At 38.9% G+C, this 22,356-nt stretch overlaps 3 protein-coding genes across 7 annotated transcripts; 2 read left to right on the top strand and 1 right to left on the bottom strand.

The window, feature by feature from the left end:
• The first annotated feature begins 325 nt into the window (after positions 1-325).
• Positions 326-1,700, top strand: LOC138132867 (uncharacterized). The gene has a single exon (XM_069050553.1). The coding sequence runs from the start codon at positions 459-461 to the stop codon at positions 1,671-1,673; it is 1,215 nt and encodes a 404-aa protein (XP_068906654.1). The 5' UTR covers positions 326-458; the 3' UTR covers positions 1,674-1,700.
• On the bottom strand, positions 1,698-13,627 carry LOC138132864 (gamma-aminobutyric acid receptor alpha-like). 5 transcript variants are annotated; one of them, XM_069050549.1, is made up of 9 exons: positions 13,547-13,627; positions 8,670-8,896; positions 4,299-4,366; positions 4,027-4,247; positions 3,838-3,920; positions 2,774-2,908; positions 2,268-2,728; positions 2,032-2,221; positions 1,698-1,982 (listed from the first exon to the last, which is right to left on the bottom strand). In XM_069050549.1, exons 2-9 carry the CDS (start codon positions 8,890-8,892, stop codon positions 1,792-1,794), a joined length of 1,572 nt encoding a protein of 523 aa, XP_068906650.1. In that variant the 5' UTR covers positions 8,893-8,896; positions 13,547-13,627; the 3' UTR covers positions 1,698-1,791. The 5 variants fall into 5 exon arrangements, with proteins under 5 accessions (XP_068906650.1, XP_068906648.1, XP_068906649.1 ...); XM_069050547.1 differs by lacking the exon at positions 13,547-13,627 and adding an exon at positions 12,741-12,883; XM_069050548.1 differs by lacking the exon at positions 13,547-13,627 and adding an exon at positions 12,741-12,883 and having other exon boundaries at positions 8,676-8,896.
• Positions 13,570-20,622, top strand: Lcch3 (Ligand-gated chloride channel homolog 3). The gene is made up of 9 exons (XM_069050552.1): positions 13,570-13,709; positions 17,568-17,668; positions 17,724-17,791; positions 17,979-18,124; positions 18,164-18,321; positions 18,371-18,655; positions 18,703-18,924; positions 19,010-19,228; positions 19,279-20,622. Exons 1-9 carry the CDS (start codon positions 13,642-13,644, stop codon positions 19,455-19,457), a joined length of 1,446 nt encoding a protein of 481 aa, XP_068906653.1. The 5' UTR covers positions 13,570-13,641; the 3' UTR covers positions 19,458-20,622.
• The last annotated feature ends 1,734 nt before the right edge of the window (positions 20,623-22,356 follow it).

The raw sequence follows: 22,356 nt of genomic DNA, 5'->3' as shown, positions 1-22,356 counted from the left end.
AGACTGTTAATAACACAACACTAATTAAAACACTTTTGTCTCACACATTGTATATTTATTTACACAAAAATCTGACCTTGAAAATAAATAAATTTCTAATTCCTAAATTATGACAAAACATTAATAAAATGGTCTCTCATTCCATCACTCGACAGTTTCAACAGCTGCACAAAAGATAAATAATAATATAATAATTGAAGATTGAAGGTCAATCGTTATCAATCAATTATTTTTTTCGAAGTGATGGAAGCTACAGTGCCGTTCACAACAATGCGCAAAATCTAAAGCCCCATTCACTCCACTCGACCAGATATTTACCAACAATTTTTAACAAATCTGCAAATCACCGGATTAGAGATGCTTATCTCTATGCAAATTCATAATAATTTCTAGGTCAAAATTATTTGAAGATAATGAGCGATGATAACGTTCACGCGTTGTGCATCATCACTTTGTGAATGTTTCTCGTCACGATGACTTCCCAAAAGATTGAAAATCTGCAGAAGTTGTTGCAGCCGTTTCTCTCTCAAGACCAGAAAGTCAAGAGTTACAACACATCTCGTTTGACAGCTCCCGGTGAGAACTACGGAAGCTTAATTCTTGCTGTCGATATCTTGTTTGAAGATGAAAAGACCTTGAAGCTTGTTGGCAAACTGATTCCGCCGAACGAACTAATCCAGAAAATCTTCAACATTCAAACTACCTTCCGTAAGGAAATTGCAGTGTACAGCGTGATAATTCCGGCGCTGAAGGGGTTTCAAAGAGAGCACAAGATGGACGAATTCAATATCTTCCCTCGGTACTACGGTGGAAGACTCAATTTGAACCCAAACAGTTCTAATGTGGACAACAACGCAGTTATTTTTCTGGAAAATCTCCAAGTGGAGGGCTACGCCATCAAAGACCGGATGAAAGGTTTTGATTTGTCAACAACCCAAGAGATTCTCAAGGAACTGGCGAACTTCCACGCAACAGCTTTGGCTTTTAGGACCAAGCATCCACGAGTCTTCGACGAGAAGATCAAGACACATTTGTGCGAATTCAAAAGCGTGGGTGCAGGAATTACCAAACTGAGGAATCACCTCTTCGGCGGAACACTGAAGACTCTACAGGAAGACCCAGAATGCGTCCAATTTTTGTCTAGAGTGGCAAATCGACTGGAAGACTCTCCATACGATAAACCAGTCCGTGACATGTTCGGTACAATTGCCCACTGCGACTTTTGGGTGAACAACGTCCTGCTCAAGACCAGTCCTGAAGGCTTGGTCGAAACCAAAATGGTGGATTTTCAAAATTGTAGCTACGCCTCGCTCGCTCAAGACTTGATTTTCTTCCTTTACAGCAGCGTGGAGTTGCAAGTTTTGCAAGAACATGTCGATGAGCTGGTCGATTTTTACTACACCAGCTTTCTCAAGGTTCTTGTGGAGTTTCGGTGTGACGTAACAGCGTACTCCTTGGACAGTTTGTGGGAAGAAATGAAGATTGTGGCTCACGAGAGTCAGTTTTGGCACTTGGCGGTGATGATGTATCCGATTTACACCGTCAAAGGGACGGTCAAACCCCTCGAAGATTTGACTCCGGAGGATATGTCAAAAGGGCGGCAAGTGTCCGATTTGATGAAGGAGAAGTTGTGGTTCGTGGTGAAAGAATTCGCGCGAAGAGAGTGGATTTAGTAGAGTTGTGAAATAAAAATGCAATCAAGTAAAGCGTTTTATTCTACTGTTAAAGACTAATTAGATATTTGTCGGTTGGAGGCGGTCTATTCGATTTTATTTGCGCTATAAATATCATTTAGTGGGCGAGAGAGCCTAGTTTAGTATCTGCCCATTTGAAATCATCCTGATAAGTGAAATAAATCATCCAATAAATTAGATTTAAAAAGCCGAAGGACGCCGGAAAGAGGATTCTGGCAGCCCTGTCAATCAGCGACACGCTGTTCACATGCCTGGGGCCGTGACAGTAACGTCCGCGTTCGTTACCATCTGCAAAACAAACATATTTAACTGGAAATAACTATATTAACTGCCCCACTAGACGCCGCCTCCCTCTGCCGCTGCTTCCGGAACTTGTCATCCCCTTTCAAACAGTAAACGAACTGCTTCCATTTCGGCAAGCGCATTTCCGTTTGCGTCGTCCTCTCCACCGTCAACCTGACAGGTGGCGCCGCCTGCGGCTGGGACGTCAGCGAGGTCCTCTTGCTGTTATAGTGCAGCGCCGAATTCTAAAAAAACAATTCCGAACCAATCTCACCCTTCTGATCAACTCACGTTGTAAATGGGACAAATCAAAGAACTCTTCCTGCGGCCCGCACGGTTCGCGGAACTTTCCACCGAGTCGCTTCCAGAGATCGGCTCTTCTGCTTCGGTGCAGTCCTCCCAGTCGTCCTCGTCGACCGGAATCTCGCCGCTTCCCACTTTGGTGAAGTAGTGCACTCCAGCAAACTCCAATAGCGTGGCGATGCAGTAGAAGAAGCTCATCAGGAGGAACCAGTCGAGCGCGGTGGCGTAGCGCACCTTGGGGAGGTCAGTCCGCGAGTCTAGACTGATCGTGGAGAGGGTCAACACCGTCGTGATGCCCAAACCCACGCGATCACTCGTCGCTTCGCGATGGATCCAGAAGGAAACCCACGAAAGGATCACGATCAGGATGCAAGGAACGTACACCTGGATCAGGAAGTATCCAGTGTGGCGCTGCAGATTGAACGACACTTGCAGCACGGAGAATTCGCCTGAAATCTCGTCTAGAATTTCGAGGGTGGAGAACAAGACCGTACCTTCGCGTCTCTTTAGGGTGAAGTTGCGGTAAGGGAAGCTGATCAGGTCGAACTGCGAAAGGGTCATTCCTGGTATAAAATTGACGCTGGCCTCGTTCTGCCACCGGTAGATCAGGTCCTTGGAGGTGTAAGCGTCTGAAAGAGTGTCAGAGCTCTTTGAGACTTAGTACCCCTTCACTGGGTCCCTTTACAAAAGCAGTACCAGTTAAAATAAATTCCACTGGTACTGCTTTAGTAATTTTCTAGTTTGAAGTTTGAATTTACGTTGGCAATGCTGGGACTGAACATAACCTGCATTTTTCTTCTTTCTGCAATATTTTTTTCTCCTCTTTTACATAATAACATCCACAACATCTTGTCTTGTGAGATCGTTATCGGAAAACTACTTAAGTATAGTATTTTTATCTGCGTAAGGAATTTTGGCTTAAGTCATAAATAAACCGAACAAAGACCTTACTTAAAGAAATTTATTGTGATATTGTACCTGTCAATCACTAGGCGGTCTCGGAGAAAAAAATTACCTGGGGTAGTACTCAAAATATTTGTCGGAGACCTTCTAGTGATTGACAGGCACAATATGACAATAAGTAGGGTTTTTGTTCGGTTTATTTAGGGCTTAAATCAGAATTCCTTAGGAAGATAGAAGCACTATACCTACCTAATTTGTTTAAAATGTAATGATTTCGTAGTATTTTTTTATTTAGTTAGTTTCGTTTTATTTAAATCTCTGTTGGCAACACTAGCAATGGCCGCAGCCGTAATGAATGAGGATATTAATTAATGAGCCGTTCTACTCATTTCTACTGCCATAACCACAACATAACCTATAATTGCTGCTAACCCCACAAAGTATTTTTGTTTTATCTGCAGTGTTTGTTGTTCCAACAACAACAGTAACAACAGTTTGTTGTTAAATCGTGTCGGAAGCCATAACGATTAGGTAACAACAACAAAATCACGGTAATAAAATAGTGAGGTTATGTGATTCGCATTTGACAGTAAGTAGCGTTTGCGCTGTTTACACCACGTCTCAGTTCTCAGTGACATCGCGAACAAGGACTTACAGCTGCCCAGGATCAAGGGACAGGACTGTCGATCCATGGGAAAGGTCCTCAGCTCCATCGGACACTTGGCTTTGATCGTCAACCTGAAACCAAGAATGGAGATCGTGTTACGCGGGAATCGGAAGGAAGGTTCGCGTCTAATTTCGCAGGATAATGACGAACCTGCTCCGATTCTGCTATTGTCCTTACCTCATCGAGTAAAGGATATCGCCGTCTCGACTGATCCTTAATAGTTTGTTGGGAACGGTTATTGTGTGGACATATGAGTGTTTGCCATTATAGAAGTAAGTATCAGGTCTCCAGATCCGTTCGAGCATTTTTATCGATAACGACAGCGACTTTATTGGACCTAAAAACGAGAGGCGCTGGTCGCGCCAGTACTGGCGGAAGTAACAGTCCATCGAGTACTCCTGAAAAGTTTTATCGCTGTAATGAAACGTCTAGATCGATCGCGCGATTACCATGTCCAGCTCCGAGACAGGACCCATGCTCCGGATCAGGATATTTGTCTGGATGACGGTGGGTTGCTCTGAAACACACCGCATAATCTGCTTACGCTAATTGGAAGATGAGTCCCGAGCCGGTGGAATTTCTCACGAGGAATAAATAAAACGTGGCGGAAATACCGGAACGAGATGTGTTGAACACTCGCCGTTTTCTTTGCTTTCGTGCAGACGTCAATTGGATTTACATTATTATAAACTCCGTCTTGTAAGTATTCCCGGAGGAAATAATTGTTGGGGTCGAGGCTCGGGGGGCGACTCTGTTGCATTAATAATATGTTAATTCGCCGCTTTTTCGCTTGATTGGAACAAAGGGTTGCTAATATTTGAAAAGGGATATTTACCCGCGCGTCCCAAGGGGGCGGTAATGGCAATGTCAATTGGAGTTGCACGAGTCGAGAAAGTCTTGGGGTTGAAAAATGAAAAGAAACTAATTCCAAGACTTCCAGACTAGCTAAAAGTGGAACCGCCGCTGTTGAAAATAGCGAAACCAACTGGACTGGAATGTGGAGCAACAAATTATATTTTCCAGCGTGCCAGACAAGAGTTTGTTTGTTTTTGGGAGACGAGTGCAGATTGAGCGAGCAAAGCTCGCCTAACAACTTTGCCAATTAATTCCTTTCCAGATTTAATTTAATAAGCGACAACTTCACCGTCGCACCTGTCAAATAACTCCAGCGCGATTTTCTGTGAATTTATTTGCGATCGCAACGGAAGACGAGCCCGATTGTGTGCGGAAAAATGTGGAGAGTAAACGGAGCTCCCGGATCGCGCGGCTGTTTTTCCAACGCAGCTTAATAAAGCTATTTACTTTTCGTTAGATGATGGTAGCTCTGTGCTGCTTAACAATGCCGAGGCATTAAGTCCTTTGATGTCGCGTCGCATAGTTGGAGGAAACCATGAATACTTTTGATTTGGGAATTCCTTCGTCGGAGGTACAAAGCGACAGCGTTCGAGACGTAAAACATGAAATCCTGTTTGATTTGCTGCCGCATATTGGAATTCAAATTGGGATTTTATTAAAGTTATGATGACCCTCGAATGGGTTGAAGCACTTGTGGGGGCGCTGCTGACAGCTTATTTGGATGACGCAACACGTGTATCGGAGGCGACGCTCCCGAAATAATCTGCAAGTCTTATTCTTCATAGCGTTGTGGGCTGGCGACGACTAGATCATCGCGACGTCTTTCTACTCGGGCGTGAAGTGCATAAAATGGAAATCGATGGAGTTATGACCGCTGCGAGGAAGAAGAGAGTGTTCTAGATTGATAGGTGCGACAAGTGTGAAGCCGTTAACGGTTCAATTTAGGGTGGAAGATCTGGAGTCGGTTAATTGGTTTAGTGGAAGGATAATCGCGAGTCCTTGACAGAAGTCGATTCGCGTAATATCGCAGTTAATTAATTGTCTTAACTACTAATTAGATATTCAAGTTGGGTCGAGTCGATGGAGACTTATTGGGGTGGGAATTGCGGAAAAATTCAATAATGCAAAGAAGGGGTTGAAATCGAGGGATGGGGTTAAGGGTGGATTTGATGAGGGGTGGAAAATGTGGTAACGAATAAAAGAAATAAGTAGAGAGAGAGAGAGATGGAAAGAAAAATAATGTTTGAGGGAAATAAGAGTAGGTGGAACTAAACAGGAAAAGAAAGAAACATCAGTTAAAAAAAAAATGAAGAAAAATTATTGGTAAAAATGTTGTGAATGGGAGGAGAGGAAGAGTTGAAAGTGGGACCGTTAGGTTCATTCTTTTAGGCTTTGGAATAAAGATTTGAAAAAGAAAGAAATCACATTCGAAATTAATTCTGTAAAAAGCAGCATTTTTGCAAAACAATAAGTTGCGCTTTACTTAATTATTTTTAGAAACAAAGTCATGCGGCTTTCTGATTTGTTACGATTTAGTCTAGAAGGAACAGTTTTTATATTTGAAATAGCTCAAACAATAACCGAGAAATTGTTATATTTGCTCAAAAAATATTTCGGCGCCTCCACCATTTTTGCAAAACATGAATTTGCATTTTACTTAATTATTGTTAGAGACAAAGTCGTGCGGCGTTTTGTATTCAACTCGTTACGATTTAATCTACAAAAGGCAATTTTTACATTTGAAATAGCTCAAACAATAACTGAGATATATCGCGCGTTCAAATGAAATCCTGGGCTGAGTAGGCGTTGGAAAAATTAAACCGTTTAGAACAGTGTATTGTTTCCATGAGTAATTTCTTTCTTAATTTTGTTGAAAGCCTTTAAAATGTGCTACTTCGTCTGCTTGCTTATTGATGCTTTACTCCGTTTTGGAAATTCATTCATTTTGGCAGTGACAATAATATGACATTTTAAATCATTGCCAACTGTCGAATTTTCATATATTTTGTAAAAAAATTTAACAAAAAAAAAGTTCCAGTTCGTCATTACAAAAATGAATGCATTATAAAGTTTGAATTTCCCACGGTTTGACAAGAATGACATTTGTTTATATTTAATTGGGATATAATTGAACATGTATGTTTTCAGCAAAGGGTGCCCTTTTATATTTTCTTCGAAAATAGGAATCGTTAAGTTAATCTATTTTTAATACAGGGTGTCCCCAAAAAAAAAGCCGAGTCCATAGCTTCCTTATTTATCGGAGGATTTTAATTATCTGTACACCAAATTAAATGGTTGTTAATAGGCTACAAAACGGCTTACTAAATTCTCGTATAGCTCCAAGGGCTTCAAGACTAAATTGTCAAAATATTTTTTTTTCAAATAGGATTACATACTTTTTTTTAGTAATTCTGATAGAGATTTTAATTCTGAAAACAACAATGTATCACAAGTATAACTTCACATAAAAAAAATAACACTAACTTTTGAAGCAAATGACGAGCACCAAGCGAAAAGCTGTCAAAATGCATTGCGTTACAATGTAATAACCAAATTAAGGTAGCTGGAAAAACAAATAACAAATAATAACATGTGGGATTGCGCAGATATGCCGGCAATGTTTAGCGCAAAATGAAACATAGACGATAGTAGCGTTTAAAAAAAAAAAAATGTGAATTTTTGGTATTCAAGTGTATACTTGTGATACATTGTTGTTTTCAGAATAAAAATCTCTATCAGAATTACTACAAAAAAATATGTAATCCCATTTGAAACAAATATTTTGACAGTTTACCCTTGAAGCGCATGGGGCTATACTTGAATTTATTAGGCCATTTTGTAGCCTATTACCATTTAATTTGGTGTACTGATAATTAAAATCTTCCGATAAATAACGGAGTTATGGACTCGTCTTCTTTTTTGGGGACACTCTGTATAAAACATTGCAAAGAAAGAAAAAAAAAGAATGTTTCGGCTCTAAATTTTAGGTTAGCTGTCAACATGCTCCAATTAATCTACGCTTTAAAAAAGCACAACAATTGGCGGTTTCCAACGCCTTCTCAGCCCAGGATTTCATTTGAACGCGCGATATTTTTTTATTTCCACCATTTTTACAAAACATAAATTTCAATTTTCTTAATTATTACTAGAGACAGAATCATGTGGATTTTTAGACTGGAATCGTCACGATTAAATCTTTAAAGGGCAGTTTTAGGAATAATTCTAGCCTCTCAAACGACAACGGAAATGTCGTAATTTTTAACAAAAGACATTCCGGCGTCTCCACCATTTTTGCTAACTAATTTACTCAACGATTGTGAGGAATGAAACGATGCGAAGTGCTGCATCCGGTTCATCATAATGAAATCTGTTAAAAGCAGTTTTCATTGGGAGAGCAGTAATGGAAAAATATTATTGAAAACCAGGAATAAATAGAAAGAGAGAAAATGGGACTTTTGTTAGTTTTTACGTTGTCCAAAATTGCAGAAAAAAGTTTTAAAAAATTTAAATGAAGGAAAAAGAAGACATTGTATCAAAACAGATGAAATGATAAAAATTATGTTGTAAAGAATAATTGAATAGTAAAGTCATCAACATCAAATTACGTAAGGAAAAAAAGACAAAGACGTTTCAGGAGCTAAGAAAATAGAAGACTGGAAGAAAATAGAAGACAAGTGCAGAACAAACTAAAAAAATGAGAATGTGCGAAAGAATAAGAGATGGAGGTTGTTTTTAAAGGAAAAAAAAAATCTTGTAAAACGTTAAATTACAAATAAAGGGTGTTTGGCGCCGAAGCTGGCGTTGAAGAGTCGATTGTGAATGAACCACTCATCTTAAAAAGACTGGTTTTTCAAACTGCACATTAAAAACACGCAAAAAGTGAGGTTAGATTTAAATCCAATGGTGCGTTCACAATCGACTCTTCAACGCCAACTTCGACACCCGTTAGATAAACTATTTGCTACCTCTACCGTGCGTGGGCAACTGCGAGCTCTCATAATTCTTCAGCAGGTTCTCCAGCACCATCGTGATGTTCCTGCTGACCACATCATTCAGCGACCTCGTCATAAGCTTTTGGTGTTGTCCAGTCGCGTTGACCGCGAACCCCACAACCACACTCCTCAGCGACATATTCTGCCCCAGGGGATCCTGCTCGACGCCGACCCCACTCCGCTCCCCCGAACACATCGCTCTAAAACAAACACAAGAAAAAGCCTGAACGAATGAAATTTTCAACGCGCTCCACTCAGCTTCGCAACAAATCTGTCTCTTCGTCTGGCCACTTACATCTCCGAGTGTCGATAGTAATTTGTGGCGCCGGCTAATTGACAAAAACTCGCAGTAAACAAGTTGTCGTACAAACACACATCTAATTGGTTAATTGAATTTTTCGAGGATTCGCCGCCGATTATTTTGAATTAAGGACGCGCAGGAGGGGTGGCGGAACGATCGACCATCTTATTGACCCCGAGGCAAATATTTGCCGTCGAAATTTCGCAGTTTTCCAAATGAGTTAACAATGGAGCAAAGAAATCGCTGATTCCGCTCTTGTTTTGTGTTCCTATTAAAAGGCAGACTCCTCCGCCTCTTGAATTTGATGAATGCACGACGTGCACATTTTGCATCCGAAGTAGACATCTTAGGAGATCTCGTTCCGTTTCCGATACATCGAATATCATCTCGTCGAGGTCGTTTTGTTTTATCTGCGACCGTCTCCGGAATGGACAAGAAATGGGAGTTGTGCGGAAAGTTCGGCAGACATCGTGAAAACCGCATTTTACGACTTTTTGGTGCGCCACTCATAGTTTTAGGCCTAAATATTTTAGTTTGTAATGGCCCCGTCGCACTACCAGAGATCTTTTCCTTTCATGGCCGGAATTAAGACGTATTGTGGCGACACACTCGGCTGGTTAATCGGGAATATTCATGCGAGGGTGGAACGAGTCTCAGGAAAATATGGGGCGAAGAGGAGACGCATTACGTGAGAGAAGCCGCAACCAGATTACCGAAAGGGGAGAAGAACGAGAATTAGTTGGGCACGGAACGGTGCTGATGATTTTGAGGGCGCGGCAGTCAGGCCGCTAATTGGGGATTTACACGGCGGTGGCTTTTTTTGAAGCGAGGAGGCAAAGGGGAAGGATTATTGTTACTTGTTTTCCGGGAATAAATTCAAGCAATGTTTGAAACCGCAGATTTTAGACCTCTGTCAAAAAAAAAATTGAGAACCAAAGAATCTGGATGATATTTTTGGTGCTGTTAACTTTTTCTTTCTTTCGCAGGTTGAGAATAAACGTCAAAATGGGTAACAATTTGATCGTAAGAAATAAATTACCTATTCTGTCAAAGAAGAACTGTCAAATTTGTTTCTTTAGCACATAATTTGTTGAGTAAATCAGGAAAAGGGCCTGATTGTGATGATTATTAAGTTCGTATTTCTTCTAAAAGTTCACTGTAAATAAAAAAAAGCGGAAAAAAGAAATTTGAAGGAAGTAACAAAATTCTTGAAAAAGAAGAAACAAGAGGTGAAGCAAGATACTGAATTGAAGAACAAAATATACAACAGAAAATTATTTTTCAGATTAGTAATTGTTTTAATTGACTTTTTTTTTCCAAAAACCAATGAAACAAAAAATCAAATCGAACGTCCCAAGTTTTTTGGGAAACTTAATTTTTTTTAGCAATTTACCGATTCTTTTTAATTTTTACATTTTAAAGAATAAAATCAAAACGGCAAAACATCAGCAAAAAATGAATTTGTGGCCACCGAAAGTTTATTCCATATTCGAAAAACAAAAATGTTTTTTGGAAAAATGCAACTTTTTTATCTTCGTAGAATCTTTTTTGTATCTACTAGAAAAGCCAAATCAGAACCGGCAAAAATTCAGTTCATATTTGTTTAAAAAAAGTTCATGGCAATTTAAAAGTTTAAAAAAATGAAGAAACCAACAAAAGGAACGAAAAAAGATGAAATAAGTGAAGAAGCAGACGATGAATGAATAACAAAAAATATAACAGGAAACAGATAATTATCACAAGAAAATCAATTCAATAAAAGGGATCAAATAATGAATAGAAAATTATTGTCGAAGTTATAAAAAATTGATTTGATTATTGACGTCCATCAACAATTATTTAGATCAAAGAAGCCTTTGAGATTTTGGACGTATGTCCACATCTAGACGTTCAGATGCTCTGGGAACATGGGAGTATTTTTGGTTGCATATTCCTGTTTCAATTTAAGTTTGGAAATGTTTGCCGAAACTCGACCAAATAGGCAATAGCGCTGTATGAAAACACAATTAAAGTCCACTCAAAAAACATCTGGACTATCAAAATTGCAGTTGTTAGGTTGGTTAAATCACTAGTTATTTTCATATTGTCCGGTCGTTATCTATGATTTTTCAAACTATTCATTTGTTTAAATTGACATTGTCAAATAAATTGCAAAATGTTTGGTAAAAAGGTAAAAATGGAAAGTTCAAAACAAACTAAGGGTGGTTCTATTGGTGCGAGAGAAGAGGGCCAAACAAATTATTCCCGGGTGATTTTAAATGATTGTGACTTTTTTTCTTAAGTTGGGAACATTTTTCATAAATTATTTTGGCAAACTTGATACCTTAATCAACACATTGGCGTACGTACGTCATTTTGACATTTTATGTATTAATAAATTGTGTCAAATGGGTGAGGACGCCTATGTTTATGTCAACTATCACATTAAAACGCAGAATAACCAACAATAATATTACCAACTTAAGAAAAAAAGTTACAATCATTTAAAATCACCCGATATATTTTAAAGCCACACCTTCAATAAAAAACGTTTCTGATTTTAACCCAACTATGTGAAGAAACAGCATCTTGCATTGTGATTGGTTAACAATATATTTTTAGAGGAATCTGACTCAGATAAGGTATGGGAAGCTATTCTCAATTTTGGTTGTTTACTTTGTTAACTGTTTTCAGTTTGTCGTGTGTTACCTTCTGTTTTTCTTTGTGTTTTTTATAAGCTTGATTAATAAATTGCTCCAGTTCTTTTAGTTTCTGCATTTCGTTTCAACTGTTCAAAACATTTTTAGTTCAATGATTAAAAAGGAAAACATAACCTAAATATGTATTGTAACTAGATTTTGACGTGAGTACACTCTAGCGAAAAATTTTTATACCCAAGTACAGTCAAAACAAGCATTTTATTTAAAATTTAATTTTGACAGTCCAGGAGTTGTTTTAATTTACTTTACGAGAGTAAGATTCAATGATATTTTATGTTCTGACCATTTTTGCGTTAAAATTTTATTAATAGTGACAGTTGTTTGACGTTTATTAGCTGAATTAGGAAAGATACGAAAAATCTGACATGTCAAAGTCATAGCCGCCCGTTATCTAAGTAATTGTTGGTCGCACGGTATATCCTGGTCAACAAATCTCAAGGAAAAATATTAGACAAGATTCTGCTAAACAAGCAGAAAGTAAATGTCGCAAGTGGGCGTTTCTTACTTATCTAGGAAACCGAGTAAAATAGAAATAAATCCTGGTCCAGCCTCATCGCATTTTATATTTATATATATTTTAATAGTTTGTACGAATCACTGTGGATATTGTTTATTCGAATAAATGATTGAATAAAGAACTGTTGAAACATTAAAACTAGTTCCTTCATCCTCTCTACATCAACCCAAGGTAATTAAGGTGTTTTACGAACCGTTCGGAGAAAGAAGTGAAAAATCTTGTCCTTTTACGCTTGCCGCACTGTCCAAACACATAAATATCAATTTACGCTTTGGTAAATACGCGCAGCTTCTTAAATTTACAAAAAGACAGCTAGGTCACCAGTCTCAAAGAATTACGTTTAAAAACGAATTCAAAAGAAAAATCACCGCGATTAACATCAACTAAAATCATGAATCAGTGCAATTTCAGGACCAGTTTTGACAGGCCATGCAAAGCGCCTCCACCACAAAAAGCTCCCCAGGACCCGCACCCATGCAAATTCACAAACTTTCCAAAACTTCCCCAGTCGATAAAATCGTACTCACGTGATTTGCACCAGCCAAAAAACCGAAACGAGTGCGTCCATCTGGTCCCTCCGACCCAGATCCCAAATTCAAAAACCAAACAAACCGGGAAGGAATGCGAAGGACTCGAGCGTGGCAAAGCTTTCGACGAGAAACTGCGCGCGCTCTATTTTATGTCAAACTTTTTAAGTGTTTTCGGGTGGCAAGCATGCGCTGCGATTTTTAGCAACAATTCCAAAAAAATCCAAAACCGAAGCTCCCCCCTCACATTTCCTTGTTGCTGGTAATTACAACCGCAACATCCAGATCCCGCTGTTAAACGCTCCGGGCGCAGGGACGGCCTCCGAGGACCACGCGGGCAAAACCCGCCCGGAGTCGCAAAAATCGCGGGACGAGTCCGGCCCTGCGAAAACAGACAGAGTTTCGTAATGGCCAAAAACAAAGCGCAATTAGCGTAATTGGGGGGGAAACAGCGTCTTGGGGGGAGTTTGAAGGGGGAGCTTTGGAGGAACAGAGCCATTAAGGTGTTTAATTTGTGATTGAGCGCGTATCGACTCCCAGAGATGTCAGCATCCGGTGGAGTAGCGGACGCATGCGCTTCTGGACCGAATCACATTTGATAAACGGGGATGTAACGGGGGTTACAGCTCCGAAGTTGGGGTATTATATTTGCCATAAATATGGGAATAACAATCAATTAATATGTGGTGATCGGTCGTAAAGCAGCCTAAAGTCGAGGAGGGGGTGTTCAAGAAGCCAAAGTGGCAACAACCCCTACCGATAGATAAACAACAGTGTAAACAATTAGTATGGGAAAAGAATTTAACTTGAGGATAGTTGGCAGTGTGGGGCGCGAGTGAGATGATCCAAAGACCTCAACTAATCTTGTTTGTAATTTTTTCCCAATGACAACTCCAACACGATGATAGCTGTGGTCATCTACATCTTCATTTCCGTCGAGCTGTGCTGCAGGATTCCCGTTGCAGTGAGGTAACTCGTTAGTACTAGATGCAACTGCTTGCAAATGATTTTATTAAAAAATTGAGATGTACATGACACTCGAGGAGTCCCTCCACCTCCACTTATATTATTACTCCAACGTCACACTCTGCATTTCTGCAACGCAACAATCTTTGATTTGTCCGTCGCGTCGGCTGAACTTACGTCTCAGCAACAAATCGGCTGCGGTCTGGTCAGGATCACGAGGATCACCAACAGGACGAAGACCAGGAAGAGGAGGTAGCCCCAACCGCACAATTCGTCGCACATATTGCATTTTAGTGCACAGTAGATTTGGTCTAGGACGAAAATTTTGACGGCTGTGTTGACATCTTTCAAAATAAAAAAATGAAACTTGGGTTTTGTGAGTTGCGAGGCGGGGGTTGCGTTTAAAATTGCAAAGCGTGCCGGGGACGTTTCATTTTTTATTAGGTCTAAATCTACTAGGGTGAGGGTGGAATCGACAGGTCGACGGATGCGGCGGATTCGAATTCGGGGTTGGTCTCGGGGGGTCCTAGATTAAATTGTTTAGGGGGTGAAGAAATGCAAATCAGATAAGGTGATTGTTGTTTCTTGAAAAAATATTTTATCTACTGCATAATCTATGGATTACTAAGAGCATTTTGGCAATTGATTAATACTGACAATTCCATGGAATAATATTACTCAGTTATGTCAAAATTAAATTTAAACAATCAAACATCACAGCTCAGAGGCTGTCCTTGAATAGTGCACAATGGCGTTGTTTCGCCATTTTTCAAGAACCCTGTACAGTTTATTGTTTTTTCTCTGATAGTTGTAGATAAAGTATAGTATTCGACTCGCGTATAACAGCTATTACCCACTCAGATGATTACATCACTCGCTGGCGCTCGTGCTGCAAGTTTCATCTTTGTAGGTAATAGCTATCATTATATGCTCATTGAATAATATACTATTTTATGAACTGTAATGTGTGTAATGTGGACAACTATTTTCTTTATTGCATTTCTTTAGTACAGTTAGGATATGGTAAAAATCAAAAATCTTCACAAGGAGAAGCTGTTTACTTTCTTCCTTTAGTTTTGATACAATTTTTCTTTCTTGATAAGTCAGTTGAATTATACAGACTGATTCCGACCCTAACGAAATTTAAATGCAGCCAGTAATACGTTTTTCATTCTGAACTTGATCCAAAAACATGAATAATTTAAAACTTTTGTATTCTTTGGACATCCCTCAGTAAAGTCTCAATTATAAAAATTTTAAAATGGCAGTAATCGCCAATATTTTTATTTAAGAAACTGACTCATCATATGTCAATATCACATCGACCCTTTTGTCATTGGAGCACATTTTAATTAACAGAAAATATTTCAGAATTATCCAAAAAAGAATTGTCAAGTGATTGTCAATAATGCCAGGAGTGTCTAGATTTCATAGTAAATAAAGGTATCAAGTTATCACTGAATAACGGCTGCATTGGAATTTTGTTAGGTTATGTGAATCAGGCTGTATATTCATGTGTTGTTCAGATTCGCAGAAGATATTTTTTTATTCATTTTTCGTTATTAAATGTATTTTTTTTCATTCTTCATCTTTTACCATTTTTCCAACTTTCTCAAATTTTGTCTGCATTTGGTGAATATTGCTTCATTTTTATTTCCTTCTTCATCGTCTAGATCCAACCAATGTTTCCTTCTTTTTTATCTACGTTGCACTTATTTAATAACAATTAAAGAAAGAAACTGATACGTTTTAAGAATGAAAAAAAATTCTCTCATGAACATACACTCTTTTTCTTTTGATTTTCCTCTTTTGTCAATTGTATTTCACTATTTCTCAAAATTATTTCTTCTCTCTATTAAATGTCAAAGTGACGTAAATATGAAATAGTTTTGAGAAATAGTGAAATACATTTGACAAAAGAAAAAAACCAAAAAATAAACACTGTAAAGAACTGTTTATCTTTCCTTTAATAATTCTACAGATTTTTTTGTATTACATACTTTTTTTATCAAAAAATATTCTTGCACGTACTATTCCGGACACGGAATCTTGGCCACAACTGACATTTAACTGACAAATATGTGTGAACTGGCCTTCATTGAATATAACCTAACTTTTGACTCGATAATGCCATTTCCCTGTCACAACAAAAACTTCAAAGTGATTTTTAATAACTGTCATTTATTAATGACACTAATGATTGGTTTACATCATTTTTTTAGAGATGTCTAAAAATGTTGGCCAAGATTCCGTGTCCGGAATAATACGGGTGTTCATTTAAAAATGTATCCTCAAAGAGTCGATTGTGAACGCACCTCTCGTCAGCCTGCAGAGTAGAAACACAAACAACGCAAAAAGCACTGACCTCTATAACATGGACTGCGTGTGCAGTGGTCCCTGCCACAGTAAAAGTGAAGCTACAAAGTCGGCCATCTTTGTAGTCTCACATTGGAAACTTTTAGTTTTACACCAAAATACTGTTGGCAGCAGATTTAGTGACATCATTCTGTCACTCGTTCTGTTGAGTTCCCTGATTTCTTATTTGTGATTTTATTCGTGATTTCTGTAAATTTGGTCACAAAACATGGTTGAGTTATATTTAAATCGTCTCCATCAACGAACACGACCACACCTGTCAACGTCAAACGTCAGTGAAAAGCAGGACAGAATTCAGTTAACTGGACAAAAAGAAAGTTACTAAAAATTGAGACTAGCAATATGGCCGACTTTCTGCTTCAGTTTTGAAACATAGCATCCTCAGTCCATGTTATAGAGGTCAGTGGCAAAAAGTGAGGTTAGATTTAAACAGTGATCTGTAATCCGTGGTGCATTCACAATCGACTCTTCAACTCCTACTTTGAGGATAAATTGAAATGAACACCCGTTATAAAAATATTTTCTTAATCTTTAATTTTCTTTTCTTTCATCGGTGTTTCTTCTGATTTTTCTTTACTTCTTCTGTTCTTCATCGGTCACGTCTTAGCCATTCTGAACAGTCGTCATTTATCTTTTAAACAGTAATTTGCTTCTACAGCTGTTCTACTAACAGCTTCTTTCGTCTAATTTTTAGTACACTTATTTCAACAACAGTTACGAAAGTTAATTAAACACGTTTTTGCAATTCGAAGGTCAAAATAATTTTTATTTCACACAGAAAGACTTTTTATTTTGCTTTTATTTCCATTTATTTGCTTTTCTGTAGTACCTTTATTTTTTAATTTGTTCTAGCTTTTTTATTTTATTTTTTTAATGTGCTATTCCATCGTTTTTAATAGTTATTTAAGATATAAGTGTAAAAAGTTATTCTTTATTGCACGAACGGGTTTAAAATACGACCGATGTGCGAGGGAGTATTTTAAAGGATGTGAGTGCTCACAAAGAAAAAAAACCTTCTCTCAGAGAGAAAACTAGGAGTATTTATTTTGTGATTTTACTCTTTACATTACTTTTGTTTCTTTATATTTCAATGAAATCTGTTTGTTTCAAAACATTTTATTGTTGTTATTTTTTTATTAATTATTTATTTCTCTGTACAAATTGCATCATAAAATCTACGTTTCCTCATTTTTCTTCTTTCAATAAAAAAATATTCACAGACTTTTCACTATTTTTTTTTTCAATTTTTTCGAATTTTTTAATTTTCGCCTCATCTACGAGTCGTCCTCCATCTGTCCAAATCCTTCTGTCCTTCTGAACGCTCGGTCGACAAATCAAATCTTTTCCAAGCCACCTTCTCCCCCGATCGATGCACCACCTCAACACCCCCCTAAAAAGGCACTCCAATCTAGTGCTAAACTCTGTACAATTTAAGCGCTTTTAAATCCACTCCCGATTTAGCATAACAAGAGTCGAATCTTCCAGGTCGCAGCGGAGCATGGTTTCAGACAGATTGGAAAACGTAACGCAAACAATATCCCGTCTGCTGGAGGGCTACGACATACGACTGAGACCAAATTTCGGTGGTGAGTTATCGATTGGACAAATAAATAATCGGCAACAGTGAAGATGTGTTCGCAGGCGAACCCCTCCTCGTCGGCATGGACCTGACGATAGCCAGCTTCGACGCCATCTCCGAAGTGAACATGGTTGGTTTACATCTCGCCCCCCTGAACGCTTCCAAGTGCGATAATACCCCGCCGCATCGATTTGCATCTAATGACCTGATCTAATCAAGCACGCGTTATAGATTTTCTTGTGCACCACTTGGAGGCAGTTCACGCGATTTATGCAGACTCACGCCGCCCCCAAAAAATCACGCTCCTGCATTTTCAGGACTACACGATCACGATGTATCTCAATCAGTACTGGAAGGACGAGAGGTTGGCCTTCAGCAACGACGAAGAGATATTGACGCTCTCGGGGGATTTCGCCGAAAAGATCTGGGTCCCGGATACCTTCTTCGCCAACGACAAAAACAGGTAAGTGGGTGGGGGTGAAAGGTTTCAATGTTTTGTCAGTTTTTTGCACGACGTCACCGAGAGGAACAAACTGGTCAGATTGAATGGGGATGGAGCTATCACGTATGGCATGCGGTTCACCACCACTCTGGCGTGCATGATGGACTTGCACTACTACCCCCTGGACTCGCAGAACTGCACGGTGGAGATCGAGAGCTGTGAGTGTTGCGAGGGGTTGGGGTGTTTGCATCGATTGTGTGATTCCAGACGGCTACACAGTCCTAGATGTGGTCATGTACTGGAAAGAAACCCCCGTGAGAGGGGTGGAAGAAGCGGAACTGCCCCAATTCACCATCATCGGTTACGAAACGAACGACAGAAAGGAGCGCCTCGCGACAGGAATCTACCAAAGATTGTCCTTATCGTTTAAACTCCAAAGAAACATCGGGTATTTCGTCTTTCAAACATATCTCCCTAGCATCCTTATCGTGATGCTATCCTGGGTTTCCTTCTGGATAAACCACGAAGCGACCAGCGCGCGAGTCGCTCTAGGTGGGGGCGGCTCCCTTCGCACCACCCCTCTATCTGTACGGTTTCAGGCATCACCACCGTCTTGACGATGACGACGATCAGCACCGGCGTCCGCAGCTCCCTCCCCAGGATAAGCTACGTGAAAGCGATCGATATCTACCTGGTGATGTGTTTCGTGTTCGTCTTCGCCGCCCTGCTCGAGTACGCCGCCGTCAACTACACCTACTGGGGGGCGCGGGCCAAGAAGAAGAGCAAAAAGGTGAAAGACGTGGACGACAAGAAACCAGCAGGTAGGCTAGATCTTGATCGATCAAAACGTGCAGCCACGCTTGTTGCAACCGAGACTTGGACGGGTGACAGGTGCGTCTTTTCCAGGCAAGTCCACCGAGCCGAGCTTCACCAACGAGGACATCATCGAGCTCCAGGACGTGCGCATGAGCCCCATAGCGTCCATCCGAAACCGGCACAACTCCAAGTCCCACGTGTGCGACTTGGACTCGTCCAAGTTCCCGCCGAGCTTCCGGATCTCGCGGACTTCCGGATACACCTACAACTACAGGACTTCGGCGGGGTTGAGGTTCAGGGGGACGAAAGGTTCTCCCCCGTGGGCACCACCTCGACTGTTGATAACGATTTTGTTGCAGGCAACTCGGTGCACAGGCCCAAAGTGCTGCACGCCATCCGCAAGGGGGCGCTGGTGCTGAAGGCGTCGATGCCCAAGATCAAAGACGTCAACGTCATCGACAAGTACTCGAGGATCGTGTTTCCGGTCACGTTCCTTCTCTTCAACGCTGGCTATTGGTTGTTTTATTTTTTCGAGTGACGGTCGTTCTCGCGACTCTTTTGCGAATCGTAATCTCGGATGGAAGGTGTTGAGGCTTTTGGACACTTTCTGTAGAACACTCAAACAATTGGATTAGTTTGCTGAGTCGCTGTCATTAGGTCGTCTTGATCGTAGATTATGGAGTCAATGTGGATTTCGTTTACAGTTTTATTCATGTGAAGGGCCGACGTATCCGATTTGCGCCGTGTTTTAACCAACAGACCCTTGACCTACCCACGCAGACTTTATTGTGCTTTAGTTTTGTATCTCCGCCGAAAATCGACGTCTATAGCAGTCAACATTAGAAGATTTAAGTCCAGAAAATAAAGCAAAAAGTGGACCAACAAATGAAAAAAAAGTATATGATAAATCTCGCGATCATTTATTACCCGTACCTGTAGTTACGTAAGAAAAAGTTTCTTTCACTCATTATCTGTCTTGTTATTCATTGCGTCATTTAAAAAAATTTTCTTCGGTAGTACCTCAGAAGCCTTCTTGTTGTCCATATCCAAAAAATAATAAGAATCAGAATATCCAGACCCAATATCGCAAAAGAATCATTTGTTATTTCTTAGAAGTACCCTTGCAGTTTTGATGTGTAGTGTTAAAGTTTCTTAATAGAAAAATATACGTCTCGTTTCAACTCTTTTATTTTATTAAAATTCCCCAACAAATAAAACCAAATGAGATTATCAAAATAATAATTGACAAATATTTTAATTCTATATTTCTAATCAGAACCATCAGATGTAAAGAAAATACCAGAATATTGTCGCAGAAATTGTTGATTTTTGAAGAAATTGCATCAAGGATGTTGAAACTTTTGTTTTCTTTCAGAAACCTCAAACAGTCTAATGTTGATTGTCATAGATGCATCAAACTATTATCTAAAGCACAACATTTTATTAATAATGGACGTACAGGGAAAATAAAAAGTACCATAGACTTATTATGAAACTCTTATTTATATTTGTGACTACAATAGAATAATTTTCAAATAATACAATAAAAGAAATCGTGGGTAAAGAATGCCACTAATATTTTTTAAAAGGCTTCCAATGATTCTGAACATTCAAATAGTTATTTACATTACCAATGCGGTAAGCTACATTTTACAGCGCAAGGTTTTTAGATTGAAACAGGACCGCGCAGCGGGATTGTTTTAATAAAAACCGAGCGATGTAAAATGCCTACCGCATTAGTAATGTATTATTCTTTTTGGCCGACAACTCGTTTTCTCAAATTTGAAATTTATTGTAACCAATAATTTTGCAAAACCTGTCAAAGACTGACATTTAATTAACAAAATACCAGAAAGTTATCTATTATACCGACAACTGATATGCTTACGATTTATTCAGAAATCACAATTTTTCAGGAGAAAACTTTAAAATTATGTCCATTTTCGAAAACCGAACAGATCAATGGTAGCGGTATCTTGTCTTAGTATAAATGGACTTTATTTATGATAAGCTAACAGTTTTTTTGGAGGTTCCTGAAAGCTTAAAATTTTCGTGGTATTTTACACACACCGTGCGGTAAAATGACAGATAGTTTGATTAGTGTGTAAAAATTAAGATACCGTAGCTGTTCAAAATGTGTAAACATGTCATTTAGAGTTGAGGAGGCCAAAAAACCATTTTTTAACAATATAACTCAAAAGATGCAGCAACAAATAAAATTTCTTTACAAAAGGAAAAGACAGAGTGAGTAAAAATTACAGTCAACTTGTTGTGTAAGATTTTTGGAAAAACTAGAACTTTTGATATGATTTTATCTTATCTTCTCGGTGTTCTGACAACAAACTTTTGTCTTTCAAATTTTATAGATATTACACGTTGTTTAAAAATTCTAAAATGGTTTCGAAATCTTCACAATACATTGTGATTCCAGTAGGACCTTACTACAACACAGTAATTGTCAAATCCGAAAAATCTAAACGCCAATCTTACATGGAAGCTCTGAATTGTATCAAATATGTATTAAAATGACGTTTGCTGTAACGGCCGTTGTTAAAAGCAACGGCCGCGAAACGGGATTTCGCGGCCTGTTTTAGGTACGCGAAGTGCTCGTTTCGCGTACCGTTACACAAAATATATTTTTAAGGAGCTTAAAATGGTTTTGAACATTCAATAAACATGTTTAGTTCCAAGAGGATGAGATCCTATAGCAGTAATGTATAAGAAATAACAATAAAATATTCATTTTTTTTAAATTTACAATTCTTGGCCGCCACAAACAAAATTTCTACAATGAATTAAGTACAGGGTGAGAAAAATTCCAGCAGACTTGTTACGATTTTTCAAGAAATATGTTTGAAAAAACTGGACCCTTTGACATTGTCGTGTCTTAGTTCTTCTGGCAATAAACATTTATTTTTCAAATTTTGTAGCCACCACACGTTCCTTCAACGCCTTAAAATGATTTCAAAATATTCACAAAACAATTTTAATCCCAACTAAATCTCAGGAACAGCTTGTGATGAGCTAGTTATTTTTCAAAATGTCGAACAACTCTTCTCATTCATTTCTTTTACACTTTCGTCCACAGGTTGCAAATTTACAAATGTGCATTCTTCTAAATCACTAAAAATAGTTTTAGAAATATTTCAACTTCTCTGGCAACAATATTTTTTTCCAAATTTTTATTTTCAGCCAGCCAGTCCCCTCTGTTTCTTTTTGTTGCCGTGTCCACAACACACGAACGTCAGGACCTTGACATTTTCAGCACCTTTCTCCCATTCTGAACAAATCCCATTGAAAACTAGACAATTAAAATTTTTGTTACCCATTCGAACCCAAATAGGTGATTTATTGGTCGTGAAGATAACATTTCGTGAATAACTGCGCTGTTGCGATCCTTATCTCCACAACAATCCTACGTATGAGGAAGCAAAACA

The sequence above is a fragment of the Tenebrio molitor genome, chromosome 6 (genome assembly GCF_963966145.1).
Source record: "Tenebrio molitor chromosome 6, icTenMoli1.1, whole genome shotgun sequence".
NCBI classification, from domain to species: domain Eukaryota; kingdom Metazoa; phylum Arthropoda; class Insecta; order Coleoptera; family Tenebrionidae; genus Tenebrio; species Tenebrio molitor.
This window is presented reverse-complemented; position numbering and strand designations above follow the sequence as displayed.

What these genes read in the sequence shown, in the direction of transcription:
- Lcch3 (XM_069050552.1), top strand. Translation starts at nt 13,642, where the DNA reads ATGATAGCTGTGGTCATCTACATCTTCATTTCCGTCGAGCTGTGCTGC. An exon ending in CCATCTCCGAAGTGAACATG is followed by an intron (nt 17,792 to 17,978) that starts GTTGGTTTACAT and finishes CTGCATTTTCAG; the next exon opens with GACTACACGATCACGATGTA. An exon ending in CAGCGCGCGAGTCGCTCTAG is followed by an intron (nt 18,656 to 18,702) that starts GTGGGGGCGGCT and finishes GTACGGTTTCAG; the next exon opens with GCATCACCACCGTCTTGACG.
- LOC138132864 (XM_069050547.1), bottom strand. Translation starts at nt 12,781, where the DNA reads ATGGACGCACTCGTTTCGGTTTTTTGGCTGGTGCAAATCAC. An exon ending in CACCCTAAAGAGACGCGAAG is followed by an intron (nt 2,729 to 2,773) that starts GTACGGTCTTGT and finishes ACGAGATTTCAG; the next exon opens with GCGAATTCTCCGTGCTGCAA. An exon ending in TGATTTGTCCCATTTACAAC is followed by an intron (nt 2,222 to 2,267) that starts GTGAGTTGATCA and finishes TTGTTTTTTTAG; the next exon opens with AATTCGGCGCTGCACTATAA.
- LOC138132867 (XM_069050553.1), top strand. Translation starts at nt 459, where the DNA reads ATGTTTCTCGTCACGATGACTTCCCAAAAGATTGAAAATCTGCAGAAG.